Source organism: Emys orbicularis, chromosome 6 (assembly GCF_028017835.1).
Source record: "Emys orbicularis isolate rEmyOrb1 chromosome 6, rEmyOrb1.hap1, whole genome shotgun sequence".
In the NCBI taxonomy this organism is placed as follows: domain Eukaryota; kingdom Metazoa; phylum Chordata; order Testudines; family Emydidae; genus Emys; species Emys orbicularis.
In genome coordinates this window covers 75,000,228-75,018,868 of record NC_088688.1, presented here as the reverse complement: position 1 = coordinate 75,018,868, position 18,641 = coordinate 75,000,228, and the positions used below count along the sequence as shown (strand labels likewise).

General features: G+C 44.5%; 1 protein-coding gene across 1 annotated transcript in view; it reads right to left on the bottom strand.

Moving 5' to 3' along the window:
- The window catches only part of HSD17B4 (hydroxysteroid 17-beta dehydrogenase 4), a 127,657-nt gene that overhangs the window by 94,098 nt on the left and 14,918 nt on the right, over positions 1-18,641 (bottom strand). The window contains exons 3-8 of the mRNA XM_065406047.1: positions 15,937-16,044; positions 15,270-15,329; positions 6,547-6,568; positions 6,394-6,440; positions 5,445-5,529; positions 3,749-3,936 (exon numbers count right to left, since the gene is read on the bottom strand). Of these exons, the coding sequence (XP_065262119.1) occupies positions 3,749-3,936; positions 5,445-5,529; positions 6,394-6,440; positions 6,547-6,568; positions 15,270-15,329; positions 15,937-16,044 (510 nt within the window). The remainder of the gene's footprint in view (positions 1-3,748; positions 3,937-5,444; positions 5,530-6,393; positions 6,441-6,546; positions 6,569-15,269; positions 15,330-15,936; positions 16,045-18,641) is intronic.

Sequence of the window (18,641 nt, the reverse complement as noted above, 5' to 3'; positions counted from 1 at the left end):
GCACTGGTTCACTTCTCATTTGTTAGTTACAACCCAACAATGCCCATGATGTGGTACTAGTGGGGGTCTGTTACAGATCACTGAATTAAACCAGAGAACATGATGAATTATTCCTTAAGCACCTATCTGTAATGTGTGGAAGAAAGGTTGTTATGGGAGATTTCAATCTGGAAGACATTACATTGTTACAGTTTCTAAAAATTATAGATGATAAATTTCTAACACAAAAGTATCGCACCCCACATGAGGTAATGATTTTGGACCTCACTGTGAGAAATAAAGATGAATTAATCACTGGACTGGAAGTTGGTGGTTGCCTAAAGACCAGTGATCCTGATCTGATTATGTTCATTATGGGCAAACAAAGGAGAGTCCTTATCAGTAATAAATAAATAAATTATATATAAAATATAAGCCCACACACTGCTTCAAAAAGAGAAAATTTCCCAAGGCTAAGGAAAATTATGACTAAAATTGATTGGAGAAAACTTAGACAGAAAAATGTGAATTACAATTGGGAGTTCTTTTAGAAGAGTTTGTTAGATGGCCTAAAACCCTTAATTCCACCATCTGAAAAATGGCAACTCTGGCTAAAAGTCCAAACTCATTCAATGGAGAAATAAATGCAGCAACTAGAAATAAAAAAGCAATATATAACAATGAAAAAAAGGAGAAATAGATAATATAAATTAGAAGCTATCGAGTGCACAAAATGGATAACGGAAACAAACAACATCAAGGAAAACTTCATAGCTATCAGAGCAAAGGTTGGTAAAAAGGAGTTTTTAAATACATCAGGAACAAATGAAATCCTAGCAATATCATAGGCCAATTACTAGATGAAGATGGTAAAATTGTTGTTAATGATGCAAAAAAGGCAGAACTGTTCAATACACGTTTCTGTTCAGTATTTCAAAAGAAGAAGGATGATATATTTGTATCACATGTGGATGATGGACTTTCCAGTAATCAAGGAGGACGTTAAACAACATCTACTAGTGATAAACCCATTTTAAACCAGGAAGCTTGGATAACTTGCACCCAAGGGTCCTAAAAGACTTGGCTAATGAGATCTCTGCCCACTGATGTTCATTTAGAATACCCAGGAAATTCCAGAAGACTAGAAGAAGACTAATGTTGTTCCAATATTCCAAGAGACGCAAGTATAAACTGGTTAGCCTGACATTAATCCCACGCAAATAATGGAAAAGCTGATGTAGGATTCAATCAATAAAGAATAGGAATATAAATAATGCCAGTCAACATGGTTTTATAGAAAATATGTCTTGTCAAACTAACCTGATTTCATTCTTTGATAAAGTCTGGTTGATAAAGATAAGTATGCAGATGTAATATATTTAGACTTTGGTAAAGCATTTGACTGAGTACTGCACAACATTCTGATTAAAAAATTAGCACTATGCAATACCAATAAAAGCACACATTACATGGATTAAGAACTGGCTAACTAAGAGCAAATGAATATAAGCCACAAAAATTATTTGAGAGTTGAAGAAATTGTCTTACAGTGAGCTTTTTAGGTCTTTCAATCTGTTTAACATATCAAAAAGAAGACTGCAGAGTGATGACTGCAGTGTGCAAGTATCTTCACAGGGAGGAAAAACCAGATATTAAATGGCTCTTTAATTAAGTGGAGAAAGGTATAACAAGAACCAATGGCTAAAAGCTGAAGCCAGACAAATTCAAATTTGAAATAAGGCACACATTCTTAACAGTGAAGGTGATTAACCATTGGAAGCAGCATACCTAGGGAAGCAGTGGGCCCTCTTTATTTCAATGTCTTCAAATCAAGACTAGAAGCCTTCCTGGAAGGTATGCTTTAGCCAAACACAATACAGGCTCAATACAGGGTAAGGTGGGTGAAATTTCATAGCCTATAATATACAGGAAGTCAGACTAGATGATCTAATAGTCCCTTCTAGTGTTAAAATCTATGAACATCATCATAGGAAGGCACAGCAGATAAGTTTAGTTCTGCAAAAGAATTATGAGAGACAATAAAGGCAATTCAACTTTCGAGAGACTAACACGGTCAGAAGAGATACCACAGGATCTTCTGGAAGGATTCAGAGTCTATGTATGCCAAATTTAAAAGCCTTGCATTGGTTTCATACAGTTCCATCCTCAAACACTATGTACTGCTGGGTCTGGCACACTGTTAGTTCCTAAAGAGAATGGGATGATGATTCCTTCTGAATGCTTTGAGGGAAAAAGCTAGATATTATTGGGGAAAAAATACTTCCAAAGGAATAAAGAAAATGCTGCACTTAAAAAAATAAATAAAACAAAACATTAGTACTTGGGCATTGTGATGGGGCAGCTACACCTCACTGGCAGAAAAGGGGTAAAAAGTAGCCCTAGGGAGGCAGCCAATTGGAAAGGGGCTAAGAGGAGCAGCCGATCATGGGCCAGCAGGCTCATATAAGGAGGACTGGGAGGGCAGAGCAGAGATCAGTAGCTGAGTGGAGCTTAAGGGGAGAAGATCAGGGTCCTAGCAGGAGGAAGGAGTGCCAGCACCTGGGACAGAGCAGTGCTGCAAGCAGAAACTGGGGGAGCTAGAGAGAGCTCCTGGCTGGCTGCTAGGGCCTGCAGGCTGAGGCCTTGAGGTAAGGGCAGAAGAGGATGCTGGAGCCACATGGGAAGTGTCCCTGGGACAATGGACTGCAATTGCCACTGAGGGAGTGGCTGGACAGAGATTGCAGATCCCCCGGAGGGCAGCGTCACTGAAGAGAACGCACGGGTCTCGGAACAAAAGTGACAGTGGCGAGGCACCACAAGAAGAGGGCGCCATAGAGAGCAGAGCTAATTCCCATGACAGCCAGCAGGAGGCTCCACAGTGGTCAGTCGTACCCGGTCACTGGCATCAAAAGCTGATATAAATAGCCAATTTCTGAAATGTTTAAAAATTGGGCTCGCAGTTCCTTATATTACTACAAAGTAGTACATTTTCTGGGGACAGTTCCATGGCCTGTGTTTTGCAGACTACATCATCATAATGATTCCTTCTGGCATTAAAAATCTATAACTCTTAGTGCTCCAAGTTTTGCCTACTTTCCTCTTACGTGGAGACTAACAAGACCAGTCTAAGTAACTAAACTGCATCAGAAAAACTTCACAACCAACCCAAACCTCTGATCTCATCTTTTCATTTATTTATTCACCATCTTCTTCAAAACCCTTCTCAAAACATTTTCCTGTATAGTCTTTCAGACAATCTATTATAATAATATTATATTAGTATAATCCAGTCCAAGTTTAATAAGTATATGGTATGTAAAGGGTGCATTCCGCTAGTTGCTCAATGTGTTATGTCAGACTTATCTACCTTCTCTCATCTCCTGTTTTAAATTTACTCAGGTCAGCTTTGTCTACTCCATATTTTGTGAAACCTATACCACATTGCAAACAAACAGTAATATTACAATAAATGCAAACACCACAAATACAGCCCTGATTCAATACCTACTGAAGAAAATGGGGAAATAAATAAAGCTACAGTGACAAAGTTTCAGCACATAAAACAATTCTAGTGAATTATAAAGGCTGCTAGAGCTCTCTTCTGATGTCTTACTTCCTTACAGCACCTGAAACTGGAAAGATCATTTATCATAAATAGACAAGAAAATAGTTTCTGAAGTGTAAAGGAATGGAATGTTTCAATTGGTGAGAAAACTGGTTGTGCTCCAACTCGCAAAGACTCAATTCTCACAGAGCTCAAGTTACTTACCTTGTGGCATGATAGTCTGAGTCAGCCTCGACCCAGCAGTAGGTGCAATTGTGTTACTGTGGATGTTGTATTTTCTGCCTTCAACTGCAAGTGTATTTGAAAGACCAAAAAGGCCAAGTTTGGCAGCACTGTAGTTTGCCTGACCAAAGTTGCCATATATTCCAGCAGCTGAAGAAGTCATAATTATTCTTGAAGAGAAGGAAAAACAGAAAATTAATAGTTTCTAGAGGATGCCAGGTTATGTGTTGCAGCCATTTTTGGCTTCTGACAATTACACATCCTGAAACCACAGGAATGGTAATTCTGTAACATCTCAACATGTCAAAATGAACGTTTGAGTAATTAAAAAGCAACTTTTTCTAATGTGTTGGGGTGATGCAAAAAATGGCACAAATACTGAAGAGTAATGCAAGGGGAGTTACAGGTGCTCAGCACCTCTCAGGATTTGGTCTCATATTAGAACAGAAATAGCAGCTTGCAACCACTGGCATAATGGCACAACTATTTTGTAATAACTGGGGAGGGCACTAATGAAATGTATGTTTGCACTTAACCACATATTTCATATGGAGATATTTTTACATTTTAAAAATAGCTTTGACAAACAGAAAATTTTGCTAAGTTGAAAACTGTTTTCACCCACCCCCTACGTAATCAATAGCACTACTGACATGATTAAAGTTAGACACAAGTTTAAGTACTTGGCTGAATCAGCGCCTACTGCATGTCACATACATGTCTCCTTTTTGAGCAGTTAAAAATGATTCTCACCATAACCAGTCACGATTCTGATCTGAATTACACAGTGTGCGCATCTACAGTAGCTGCACTGACTTAACGAGAGTCACTCCAAGTTAACACAAGCGTAACTGAGATAAGAATCTGTCTCAACATCATTCCCAATTGCTACATCAACACGATTTCACCATCTTCAGTACAAATAAAGGTGCTTTGGTTATGTTAAGAGAGTCAAGGTGAGAAAAAGCTAAAAAGTGTACAGAAGCAGACATTCTGCAAGTAACACATTATGCGAAGATACATTTGGTAAATAACACTAACATCATTTGGCAATAAACAAAGTGATTTACAAAACAGAGCAAGAGAAGAATTGTGTCATATATACAGGGATGCAATTCCCAAAATTATGCCCAATAAGTGATCAAATGGGCAAAATATTTTGCTACCAATCTCTCCTTCTCACTTCATACTCAGCCACAGAATGCCATTTTGGTCACAGAATGAAGCACAAACTAATTTAATCTTCAACTTCTAGGTGGATAGGACTAAACAGCCAGATTGCCAAAACACCAGGACAATCACTACAAAGAATAGATATAAAGGTGAAAAATATAAATCTGGATGTAATGTGAACTGACAGCACCACATCAGCTTTGGGAACACACCAGGCAGAGCGCACACACAAATCTTCACAATAAATCTGGAGATGTTTATTGAAAGACAAAAATAACTTCCAAAAAAAAAAAAAAAAAAGTTGTTAGGATGTTATCCACAGAGTGTGTGTAGGAGAAGGCAGGAAACAAATGGATGTCAACCTCACACATTTGGGCACAAAGTGATTATTTCCTTCCCATTGACTAAAGGGGAGCAAGAATTATCAAGTAATCCATTGCAGCGTCAGAAAGATCATGTCAATCTACTGTTTATTGATGAAAAAATTAACCTTATACAGTTTTACCTTCCAAACTTCTGATTTTTCATATGATTCCATGCAGCTCTGGTGACCAGGAATGATCCCTTCAAATGAACTCTATGAATTATATCTACAATCAAATTAGTTGAACAGACATTTGATTCTTTTCTCTTTTGTGGCAAAATAAATATGCAGTTTCTACTTCCTCCAAGAAAAAAAATGAGAAGCCTATTTAGCTTCATCTCACTTCATTCACACTCAGCTAATTTAATCACAGTTGGACATCTGCACTGTATTTTTTAAATCATTTTGAAATGCTGTGGGATGGGCATTTGAACTGACTAGGCTGGTTTTCTCCCTGCTCCCCTTCTTGTCCTGTGTGCAGCTCTAGCACATGGAGCTCATGGTATCACAGAGCTTAAGCATAGCCATGGGCTGTCTTTTTCTGCAGTTCCTGCCTCTTACTGGCAGTCTTTTGGGGACTTAATTGGGTGCTCATTCCCCATCACTTCACTGAGGGGTATTTGCTTGCTGTCCTGTTCTGACTGCCATTGGGCACTGCAGCTTCACACCACCCTTCCCTTGTTATAGGTTTTGGGTGTTGTCTGTCTTTCTGGACTGCTGAGGGTTGCAGGGGTTTCTCTGGGTTACAAATGCATTTTTCCCACATGAAAAAATTGGTGCATGTTTCCCATGTGGGTTTTTCCTGACAGCCTTAACCAGGAGGTCTGGTTTTTATGAGTGCTTTCCCCCCCCCCCCCTGAGATGGGGGCAACATTTGCAGGAGTCCAGTATGGATTGCAACACTGACCCAATGTGAAAGCCGATAACGAATTAAGCATCTTGGAGCTGAGATTTGCAGGCGATGTGTGAATCTCTAAGGTCAGGTACAAACACACACACCCCAATCTGTGCCCCTCACACTCTCATGAGGATGGGGTGGCATTTACTTAGCGTCTAGAAACCTTCACTACTTCAAAGTTAATCAACTTACCCCAGTCTTCATCACTTATCCTAGCAAATGAACGGTCCCTCAGAATCCTAAAATACGTTGTCAGGAAAACAAAAAAGGAAGGTGAACGTATTTAAACAAAAGGATTAGAATATGGTACAACAATGGGGAAAAGCTACCTTCATATTTACTTACCCAGCATTGTTTATAACAATATCTGCAAAGAACACAAAAACAAAACATTTTAAGTATGAATGAGTATGAATCTGCACCTTCTTTAACTCTGCTCCTGCCTTCAAAATCTAGGTTATAAGCGCACACATACAGTTTTTTAGAATTGTTAAATAGTTGCTCACTCATACTGACTAGGGCTGTTCCAGAATTGGAAAGTGCATGGCTTTCCTTATGTTTCAAAGTATTTTGGGACATGTAGTCCCAGTCTGCCACAAGCTGCAGTGAAGCCTCATAAGTAGACGCAGGTGTTGAGATGACAACACTAAGCACTGATGGGAAAGTGCCATAAACCGGCCCCCTTCCTCAGTGACATCACGCTCAAGTTTGTAGTGATGAGACTGCCCAGATCAATGTTGCTACTTGCTATGAATTCTGAATTACATGATTTATGGTAACATAAAAGTGGAATGCTCCCAAACTCAAAGTGGGTGGCACCATGGTCAAAGAGTCAGAAAGCCTGTAATGTAACTCAGACCACACAACCAACAATAAGGCAAGAAAGGGAGCTTCAGAACCACCCACTCAGTTTTTCATCACTCACTGCCTAGCTTTCCGTTCTGCACATGCTACCCTGAGCATAAGGGAATGCGGACATCAGGGCAGGAGCAAGAAATATACAGAAGGGGGAAACTGTATAGTTTAAGGGAGAAATGGAACAGATTGAGAGAAAACAGAGGGAGAAGATGGAAAAATAAAAGGACTGAAGAAAACAGTAGAAAGAAGGAAATGGCTGGAAATAAAAGGAGAGAATGAAAACAGAAGACAGAAGTGGGAAGAGAGGGCAAGAGATAAGTGAAGAAATGGAAGAAAAATTAACACACAGCTTAATGCTTTATAGAGCTTTATTTGCTTTTTTTCCTCATCCATTGCTCAGCTCTGACCAAATACCATTTCCAGGAACTCAGCCAAAGTAAAAAGTTAAATAATGATTATTCCTTTAATACTGACAAGCATTTGCAAAACCACAAACTTTATTAATTAAGAAAACGTTTGGGATCTTTTACTCTTTGTAGCACCACAACAGTCTATTCTTCAGTAAGGTAAGGCAAAAGTAAAGAGAATTACTCAAATGTTACTGAGCATCTTTAACTCTTCATGAATCTCTTCAACATTCTTTCAATTCTGTTCATCAGGGATTAAATGACTAGCTACATAATATCACGCCAATAAGAAAACAAACCGCATGATAAAAGAAAACAGATCAAAGTTCAAAGTTTGCTCTCTATTTATGTGTATCAATAATTCTGTCTTTTAGATGTGCCAGAGCAAGTCAGAACTATGCTTCCTTGCACTATCTTCAGCAAAAGGGCAAGACAGACACTGCGGAGTAGACTAAGTTATTAAAAGCAAACATAAAACAGAGCCAAGAAAAAAAGTGAAACGATATCCACTTCCTTTAAGGCTGCATATACTGTTTTAAGGAAGAACACTGAACAATCAAGATTTCAGGAACCAGTCACCACGCTTTAGAAGTATATTTTCCTCTGTCTTGGAATGTAAGTTCTCTTTTATCCTGGAATAATGATAAACTGAAATGACAGTCCAGCCCAGAATATGGGTTATCATAGATTCAGTAATGCTAAGATGTCTGGGTTGCTGTGTTAGGCCTGGTCTACACTAGGAGGTTATGTCGAATTTAGCAGCGTTAAATCGAATTAATCCTGCACCCGTCCACACAACAAAGCTATTTAGTTCGACATAGAGGTCTCTTAAATTCGATTTCTGTACTCCTCCCCAACGAGGGGAGTAGCACTAAATTCAACATGGCCATGTCGAATTAGGGTAGGTGTGGATGGAAATCGACGCTAATAGCTCCGGGAGCTATCACACAGTGCACCACTCTGTTGACGCTCTGGACAGCAGTCCAAGCTCGGATGCTCTGACCAGCCACACAGGAAAAGGCCCGGGAAAATTTGAATTCCTTTTCCTGTCTGGGCAGTTTGAATCTATTTTCCTGTTTGGACATCGTGGCGAGCTCAGCAGCACTGGCAACGATGCAGAGCTCTCCAGCAGAGGTGACCATGCAATCCCAGAATAGAAAGAGGGCCCCAGCATGGACTGATCGGGAAGTCTTGGATCTGATCGCTGTGTGGGGCGATGAGTCCGTGCTTTCGGAGCTGCGCTCGAAAAGACGGAACGCAAAGATCTACGAGAAGATCTCAAAAGCCATAACAGAGAGAGGATACAGCCGGGATGCAACGCAGTGCCGCGTGAAAATCAAGGAGCTGAGACAAGGCTACCAGACCAAAGAGGCAAACGGACGCTCCGGATCCCAGCCCCAGACATGCCGTTTCTACGAGGCACTGCATTCCATTTTAGGTGCGGCCGCCACCACTACCCCAACACTGACCGTGGACTCTGAGGATGGGATATTGTCGAGGGCCGCTTCCTCGGAGATGTTAGCGGACGGGGAAGATGAGGAAGGAGATGAGGAGGACGAGGCAGTCGACAGCGCTTACAACGCTGATTTCCCCGACAGCCAGGATCTGTTCATCACCCTCACTGAGATCCCCTACCAACCGTCCCCAGGCATTAACCCGGAGCCAGAATCAGGGGAAGGATCAGTCGGTAAGTGTTTAAAACATGTAAACATTTATTTTGAACAGAACAGGAATATTAACAATATTAACAATGCATTTTTCATGATTAGTTTGCCCTAGGCGCTTAACGTTTTAGTCCTTGGCAGTGCAACTACTGCAAAAGAAGGTCTATATGTCCGGGGATAGAGCTAAAATCCTCATGGGACATCTCCACGAAGCTCTCCTGGAGGTAATTGGAAAGCCTTTGCATGAGGTTCCTGGGGAGAGCAGCCTTATTGGGTCCTCCGTGGTAGGAAACTTTTCCACGCCAGGCTATCATCAAGTACTCCGGGATCATTGCCTTGCAGAGCATGGCGGCATACGGCCCTGGTTTTTGCTGGCTTTCACGCAGCATGCGGTCTTTCTCTGTCCCAGAAATCCTCAGCCGAGTGATGTCGCTCATGGTGACCTGCTTTGAATTAGGGGAATGTTACTGTTGGGACTGCTTGCCTGTTCCTTTACAGAACTGTAACTGGCGGTTTACAGCCACGCGGTGGAGGCGGGAGAGGAGCAGCATACAGGGATCTTTCCCTGGGACAGCTGCGAGGGAGTGGGACAGGGGCAGAGTTCATGCTTGCCGGATTGCCGGCAGCAGGAACTGGCCAACGCTAGGAGCATTGCTTTGAACGTGAAAGGAGGGCACTGCTATAATTTAAGTTTTAAGCAGCCAAAAGTCTACGGCTTACCATGTCAGCCTGCTACCCGAATTCCGCTGTCCTGCCCCGCTTCTCTGATCTCCAGTGCAAGATCCCAGGCACTGAATGCGAAGGCCGAAAATTCAACCTTGTCCTGAGTGCGCATGTGATAGGTGCTGTGCATGGTCTTCTTCACAGAGAAAGACTATGTTCATTGTTCACAAAAATTTATCTTTGTGAGGAATTCACTCCCTTTTTCACATCCCACAGCTGCGACTGTCTCCCGACCTACCTTGGCATCCCCCTACCAGAGGCTGGCGCAGATTAGGCGGAGAAAGAAAAGGACACGGGACGACATGTTCTCGGAACTTATGGGCTGCTCCCGAGCCGAGGCGGCCCAGCAGACCCAGTGGAGGGAGAACATGTCCCAAATCCATCGATCACACATTGAACGGGAGGAGAGGTGGCGTCAGGAAGACCAGCAGGCGACTCAAACGCTGCTTGGACTAATGAGGGAGCAAACGGACACGCTCCGGCACCTTGTGGATGTTCTGCAGGACCGGAGGCAGGAGGACAGAGCCCCTCTAACCGCCCTCCCCCGCCACAAAGTCCCATACCCCCCTCACCCAAAGTCCCAAGAAGGAGGGGCGGCAGGAGCCGTGAACACTGTCACTCCACCCCTGCAGACTGCTCAAGAAACAGAAGGCTCTCATTCCCCAAAATTTGATAAGTCCTTTCCTTCCCACCTCACCCAAGCCCCCGGCCCAGTTTCATCCCGTAACTGTTTAGTTGCTAATAAAAAATACATTTCTTTTAATTACTGTTTCCATCATGTTCTTTTAGAGGACAGTGTGTTTGAAGGGGGGGGAAGGGGATTGGTAATTGGACAGGACAGTCACCTTTACCAGGGTACAGACAGGGGGGCATGTTCAGCAGCAGGTCACACACACATTGCAGTCACTAGGCACCCTGGTCAGTCTGGGAGGTGGTTTTTATGTTCTGTGTGTGGGGGGGCTATGGGAGTTTGTGGCGGGGGAGGGCGGTTAGAGATCTTATGCAGCGGTCCTTATCCTGGATCACAGAGCCACGCAGCAGCGTCCTCCCCCGCCACAAAGTGACATAGCTCCCACACACAGAGTCCCGAAAAGGAGGGATGGCAGGCTCCGTTGAAACAACCAGTCCAGCACTGCGGACCGCTCTAGGAGCAGGAGCTTGTCATTCCTCGAGTTTATAAGCGTTCTTTCCATCACTACGCCCGCTCCCCACCACAGTCTGCGTCCCAGTTTCAACCCTTTACCGCGAAACCCGTAATAAAGACAACGGTGTTCATTAACAAAGTTCCACGTATTTTATTTTTAAACGTGTGTTTGAAGGGGGGTGACGGGGTGAACGGGGTATGTAGCTGCAGAGGATAGTCAACATAAACTGGGTAAAGAAACGGGGGCAGGTTCAGCTTCTCTTTAAACAAAGTTAATAGTCACAGGTTACCCTGCTCACTGAGGAACCTAGCTTTCAAAGCCTCCCGGATGCACAGCGCGTCCCGCTGGGCTCTTCTAATCGCACGGCTGTCTGGCTGGGCGTAATCAGCAGCCAGGCTATTTGCCTCAACCTCCCACCCCGCCATAAAGGTCTCCCCCTTGCTCTCACACAGATTGTGGAGCACACAACAAGCTGCAATAACAATGGGGATATTGGTTTCGCTGAGATCAGAGCGAGTCAGTAAGGTTCTCCATCTCCCCTTGAGACGTCCAAAAGCACACTCCACCAGCATTCTGCACTTGCTCAGACGGTAGTGGAGTTCTTTTTCAGTGTCCAGGGCGCCTGTATAGGGCTTCATGAGCCAGGGCATTAGCGGGTAGGCTGGGTCCCCGAGGATCACTATAGGCATCTCCACATCCCCAACAGTTATTTTGTGGTCCGGGAAGTAAATATCTTCCTGCAGCCATCTAAACAGACCAGAGTTCCTGAAAACATGAGCGTCATGAACCTTGCCCGGCCATCCGACGTTGATGTTTGTAAAACGTCCCCTATGGTCCACCAGTGCTTGCAGCACCATTGAAAAGTAGCCCTTTCGGTTAATGTACTGGCTGGCCTGGTGGTCCGGTCCCAGGATAGGGATGTGAGTTCCATCTATAGCCCCACCGTAGTTTGGGAATCCCATCGCGGCGAAGCCATCTATGATGACCTGCACGTTTCCAAGGGTCACTACCTTTGACAGCAGTAGCTCAATGATTGCGTTGGCTACTTGCATCACAGCAACCCCCACGGTAGATTTGCCCACGCCAAAGTGGTTCGCGACTGACCGGTAGCTGTCTGGCGTTGCAAGCTTCCAGAGGGCTATGGCCACTCGCTTCTGGACAGTCAGGGCTGCTCGCATCCGGGTGTCCTTGCGCTTCAGGGCAGGGGACAGCAGCTCACAAAGTTCCAGGAAAGTTCCCTTCCGCATCCGAAAGTTTTGCAGCCACTGTGATTCATCCCAGACCTGCAGCACTATGCGGTCCCACCAGTCCGTGCTTGTTTCCCGGGCCCAGAATCACCGTTCCACAGCATCAACATGACCCATTGCCACCATGATGTTCACGGCGCGGGGTCCCGTGCTTTGTGAGAGGTTTGTGCCACTCTCAGACTTCATGTCCTCACCGCGATGCCGTAACCTCCTCGCCCGATTTCTCAACCTCTGCCTCTGGAAAAGGTGGACGATAAGGTGCAAGGTGTTGACAACTGCCATAACTGCAGCGATGGTCGCAGCGGGCTCCATGCTCGCAGTGCTGTGGCGTCCGCGCTGTCACTCACCAGAAAAGCGCGTGAAATGAAATGATTGCCCGCCGGCGCTTTCAGGGAGGGAGGGCGGGAGTGACGGTTGGATGACGACAGTTACCCAAAACCACCCTCGACACATTTTTTCCCCCAGCAGGCATTGGGGGCTCGACCCAGAATTCCAATGGGCAGCGGGGACTGCGGGAACTGTGGGATAGCTGCCCACAGTGCACCGCTTCCAATGTCAACGCTTGCCCCGTTAGTGTGGACTCACAAAGTCTAATTACTGCACTTAGTGTGGATACACACGTTCGACTTTGTAATATCGATTCCACATATTCGATTTAAGTAAAATCTAACTACTCTCGTAGTGTAGACATACCCTTAGTTTTCCAAGGTGTAGGTCTAATGTTTTGGGTATTGTTCTACGATGACAGTTGGCAAGTGTCTGGAGTAATCTTTGAGAGAAGGACAACTTGGTGATAAAGAAGAGGGGACTGATCTTCACAGAAATGGAGATCTACTGGGAAACCATAAATAATGGCAAACCATTATTTGCCAACTAAATTTAGAGAAGACCTGTAAGGAAGGTCCAAAAATTGGGTAATAACTTGAAAGACCATATTACCTGATATATGCTTATTTTTAAGTGGAGCAGCCCACTGGAGAGAGTTGAATTCTCATTTGTTGGCATCTGTTTTGTTTGTTTTGGAAGTGGAAGATGAAGAGTGATGTGTATAAATAAATTCACCGTCTGCTTTATGTTACCACATTCAGTGTTTATATGAAAAGAACAACAATCACCTTCAAAGCCAGTCAGTTTCAAAAAACTAAATCATACAAGTTCCAGGTTGTAAAACTTCTCCCAAGTTTCCCTGACAAATGTTGTGATTCTTAAAATTACTTTTTTTTAAAAAAAATATGTATTTCACCTCCTGTTTCTCTGTGAAAGAACTGTATTAACAAGGGAAACTGTGAAATTGATTATACACGAAGTGCTGTCAAATGCACAAATTTTTAAGTTATAATTAGGTGTTGCTAGAAATAATAGTAAGCGAAAAAATTCGGAAGGAAATGTTATTTCTAAATCATTGGTCTCTCTTTAATAAAGAGTGTAAGAGCAACAACATGCTACCTTAAAACAGAGGCATAAGGGGAATCAGAGTTCCTTTCTACCCTATGTAAAAAGAGAAATGATGCTAACGTTATAATAAACTTTTATATATTCCTGACAGATTCAGCCCCTACAGAAGTCATCCACAATGACCACAGTGCACATTATGGAGTGGGTACCGTTGTCTGTCTTGTAGGAAAAGGTGTGTGGCCTCTTTAACAGCTAGAGAGCCAGAATGACTGGCTGAGGCAGCTTCAGATCAGGTTTGTGTGGGGATGCTGACCAACCCCCACAGGTGAATGGAAGAGAGAGAGGCACTATTTAGGTGCACAGCAGTGCAGGAAAAGCCCTTTTTTACCTGGACCAGGTGGAACAGCATCCACCCTCCCATCTTTGGAAGTAGCTAAATAGCAGGTTTTGTCATGATCCGCTGTGGGCATTACAGTTGTCGCTCCTTTCTCAGGGGGCTGGGAAGGACTTTTTCCCTCACTGCCAGATTAGCCAAGGCAAAGTGTGTGTGTGTGGGGGGGGGTGCCTTTCCCACAGGGGGTTGGGAGCTTAGCTAGGATGAACACGAAACGGGGATTGGGCTATGATGTCGTAACTCATTACGTAATCATGGAGCCAATGTTTGGTGCAGGTACTCCACACGGAAAGGCGATGGTGAGCAGATCAAATGAATTGGTAAAGGATTTCAGGGAGTTATTTAAAGGAGCAGAAACAGGGAAAGTTTTAATTTAATTAATGGAGATATCCCATCTCCTAGAACTGGAAGGGACCTTGAAAGGTCATCGAGTCCAGCCCCCTGCCTTCACTAGCAGGACCAAGTACTGATTTTGCCCCAGATCCCCAAGTGGCCCCCTCAAGGATTGAACTCACAACCCTGGGTTTAGCAGGCCAATGCTCAAACCACTGAGCTATCCCTCCCCCCAATTTTTGATTCCCTGCTGTACCTGGTACAGTTGATTCCCTGCTGTACCAGTTTCAGGGCTCCTCTAACTGGTACAGCAGGGAATCAACCCCCCCACCCCCACTCCTTTATAGCCCCCCTTAACCTTCAATCAGGGTGGCAGGGTCCCAGCAGTGGGTTGGCTGGGGATCAGGATGGGTAAAGAGGGAGAGCTGACAGCAGCCCGTCCCAGTATGTGTAAATGATTATGGAATTACCTGCACTGTACACTTTTATCTGCTGGGCACTCCCAGACATTTAGGAATAAAGTTGCATCCTAATTATACCACATCCAGTGTGTCCTGTCCTCCTTCCGGCATAGCCGGACAACACTTATTTACAGAAAAAGATGTACTGTCATTTATACATATTCAAGGAATAGTGTGTTCCTTCCATAAACACTCCAAATGCTCAAAATAATTACTTAGATAAAGCTTGCAATTTTCTTTTATACTAGCAACTGCTAACCTCTAGTTACTGGGAAGCGGCTTTTTCATTTGTTTAGGACTACAGAGAATAGAACACGACAATCTTGAATTTAATTACATTGAATTTCCTGTACATGCTATCACTAACTCTTGATTGTTAACTGCACTGCTTAAGATGACTTTGCATTCACAAACAAACAAGTTATAAGTTAATAATTGTACCTATCCTCCCAAAAGCTTCAAGGGCTGTCTGCACAAGCTTCTCACCAGCCTCCACTGAATCTGTAAACAAAACAGGTAGTAGTGTGATCTCCAAATAAAATCATTTATTAGTTACACAGCCACATATTACTGTATACAACGTACTTCTAGGATGTAGATAACCACATGGAATGTGATGCATTTAAAAAGAAAAAGTGAACTGCTCATGTGAAATCCCTATGGGGTAAAATGAAATTTTAGCCACTGCAGGCAATTAGCCCACTGCAATTCCTGCACAAGCCAAACAGTGCAGCATTTTATCATTACATGAAAACCAAGAAGCTAAACTCACTAAAAACTAGTTTCTATGTTGGCTAAATGATAAGCTTGCTAAGTCACAGAAAAGACTACCTTTTGCGAGGGGGGAGGGGATTGCTCCCCCCCTCCAGCATACCAGTGCCAAGAGTTCAAGTGAATAAAGGAATCAGAGATTTCATTTTAAGATGCTTTATGTCTCCATCTCCCCCAGCCTCTGAACAATGTTTTATCTCATTGAATAAATTAAATTACTAATAGTATTGGAGTAGTCCTTTGTCACCAACTGTTACTTTTTCATTTGGTAACAGCTGAATGTACTATTTCCATAAATGAAGTGTCCTTATTAAATCTATTATGGAAAATAACATACCATAGTTAGCTACTGCTTTTCCTCCTTTTGCTCTTATTTCTTCAACAACTTTGTCAGCCGCTGAGGAGCTTTTGCCATGTCCTTTGAAGTCACCTCCCAGATCATTCACTGCATAACACAAAAAAGAAATTCTTGACCAATCGATACTCATATGTTTCACAGTCTCTTCTCATCCTGCAGCCACTAAGGTTTCTGGTGGATGTTATTAACGAGATTCACTGCAGCTGATTTCTACTGGTAACCTAAGTTATTTGGACAAGAGCAAACAGTCTGACACTCTACTGCAGGGGTGGGCAAACTTTTTGGGGAATAGAAATTGTATGATGGGCCATGAATGCTCTCAAAATTGGGGATGGGGTACAGGAGGGAGTGAGGGCTCTGGTTGAGGGTGCAGGCTCTGGGGTGGAGCTAGGGATGAGTTTGAGGTGTAGGAAGGTATTCTGGACTGGGACCGAGGGGTTCGGAGGGGGTTCAGGGCTGGGGCAAGGGTGCGGGAAGGGTGCAAGCTCTGGGCTGGGGATGAGAGGTTTGGGGTGCAGGAGGGTGCTCCGTGCTTGGATTGAGAGGTTTGGAGAGCGGGAGGGGGATCAGGGCTGGGGAAGGGGGTTGGGGCATGGGGAGAGGCTCAGGGGTGCAGGCTCTGAGCGGCACTTACCTCAAGTGGCTCCCGGAAGCTGTGGCATGGCCCTTCTCTGGCTCCTAGGCGTGGAGCAGCCTGCAACCCTCGGACAGGGGGCATGCCACGGCTTCTGGGAGCCGCATGGTGCGGTCCCCAGCCTGGCACCCCAGCTGGAGTGCCGGAGCGGGGCCGAGCCGTGTGGTGTGGCCCCCGACCCGCCACCCCGGCTGGAGCACCAGAGGAGGGCCAAGCCGCGTGGTGTGGCCCCCGACCCGCCACCCTGGCTGGAGTGCCAGAGGAGGGCTGAGCGGTGTGGTGCGGCCCCCGACCCAGCGCCCTGGCTGGAGCGCCAGGGGAGGGCTGAGCGGTGTGGTGCGGCCCCCAACCCGGCGCCCTGGCTGGAGTGCCAGAGCGGAGCCAAGCCGCATGGTGCGGCCCCCAACCCGCCACCCCAGCGTGAGCTCGTGGGCCGGATCTGGCCTACGGGCCATAGTTTGCCCACCCTGCTCTACTGGATTAGGTAGAGTCATTTCATAACATTCCATACTGTTCCTGAGGGCACATCTGCACAAACACTTATTGCCGTATCTGCCGATGGTGGGGAGCCAAAGTGAGAGCAGCAGCTTCAGCAGATGTTACTGAGCATGCTCATTACATGCCAAGCAGCAAATCTTGGAGGAGGGGCATATAACTCCCAAAAGGCCCCCCTCAGTGTGTCTTCTCTGCTGAGGTGTAAATCTACAGTGCTAGAGCATGCTGCACACTAACTGTCCATTTGGACCCCACTGCGGTACTCTAAAAGTACCCTAGTGCGTTTTGACGTATTGCTCTTTCAAACGGCAGCACATCAACACGCACTAGGGAACTTTTTGAGTGCAGCAGCAGGGTCCACACCGATACTTAGTACACAGCCTGCTGAAGTGCTGTAGATTTACACCCCAGCTTGCCATACAATTGTGACGTTATTGAACATGACGTGGATAAACCATTTCTGTTATACACCAATATTAGCTGTAGTAAGACAGAACCAAGGATGGGGAGCTCTTGGGATGCAGTCAGTGATGTTTGTGTCATCCCTTCCTGCATCAATTTTGCGTTGGGGGTGTGACGTTATTGATATAAACTATGACCGCATAGATAATTGTTGCAACCACTGTTATATATTTGCAGCAAATATTGTACAAAGGTTGTCATGTAAGGTGTCTAAGACAAGGTTATGATTTTCTGGTTATGATTATGCTATCTGTATGCAAGTATCATTTTTGTATTTAAAGTTATAAGTATTGGCTCTGCACTGTCTGTATTTCAAACTTGTGCTATGTTTCTGGGTGATAACCCAGACAATTTGGCATCAGCACTACCTAGCCTGCTGGATGGCCCATTAAGGACCATCAGCTATACAACTGACCCATTGAGAGAAGGTAGATACACCTTGTGACTCAGCAAGGCATGCAGGGACATGCCTATGGACAAAACTCTACGGTTTTTCCATGCCATATGCTGGATGGCTTGTCTTTGGAACAAAGAAAGCAGAGGCCACATGGCAAGAGACTATAAGAGGCTGCTATATCTCCTCCATCTTGTCTTCAATCTTGCTTCTTACTTCTGGAGGAACCTTGCTGCAAACTGAAGCTCTAAACAAAGGACTGAATGACCCATCCCAGCTGTGGATGTACTCCAGAGACTTGATTTGAACCTGCAGTTAATTCCATCACTGCTACAAGCCTGAACCAAGAACTTTGCCATTACTGTATGTAACTGATTCCATTTAACCAATTTAACTCTCATCTATATTTCTTTCTTTTTATGAATAAACCTTTAGATTTTAGATTCTAAAGGATTGGCAACAGCGTGATTTGTGGGTAAGATCTGACTTATATATTGACCTGGGTCTGGGGCTTGGTCCTTTGGGATCGGGAGAACCTTTTTTCTTTTACTGGGGTACTGGTTTTCATAACCATTCATCCCCATAAGGAGTGGTGCTGGTAGTGATACTGGGAAACAAGAGTGTCTAAGGGAATTGCTTGTATGACTTATGGTTAGCCGTGGGGTGAGACCGAAGTCCTCTCTGTTTGGTATGCCTTAG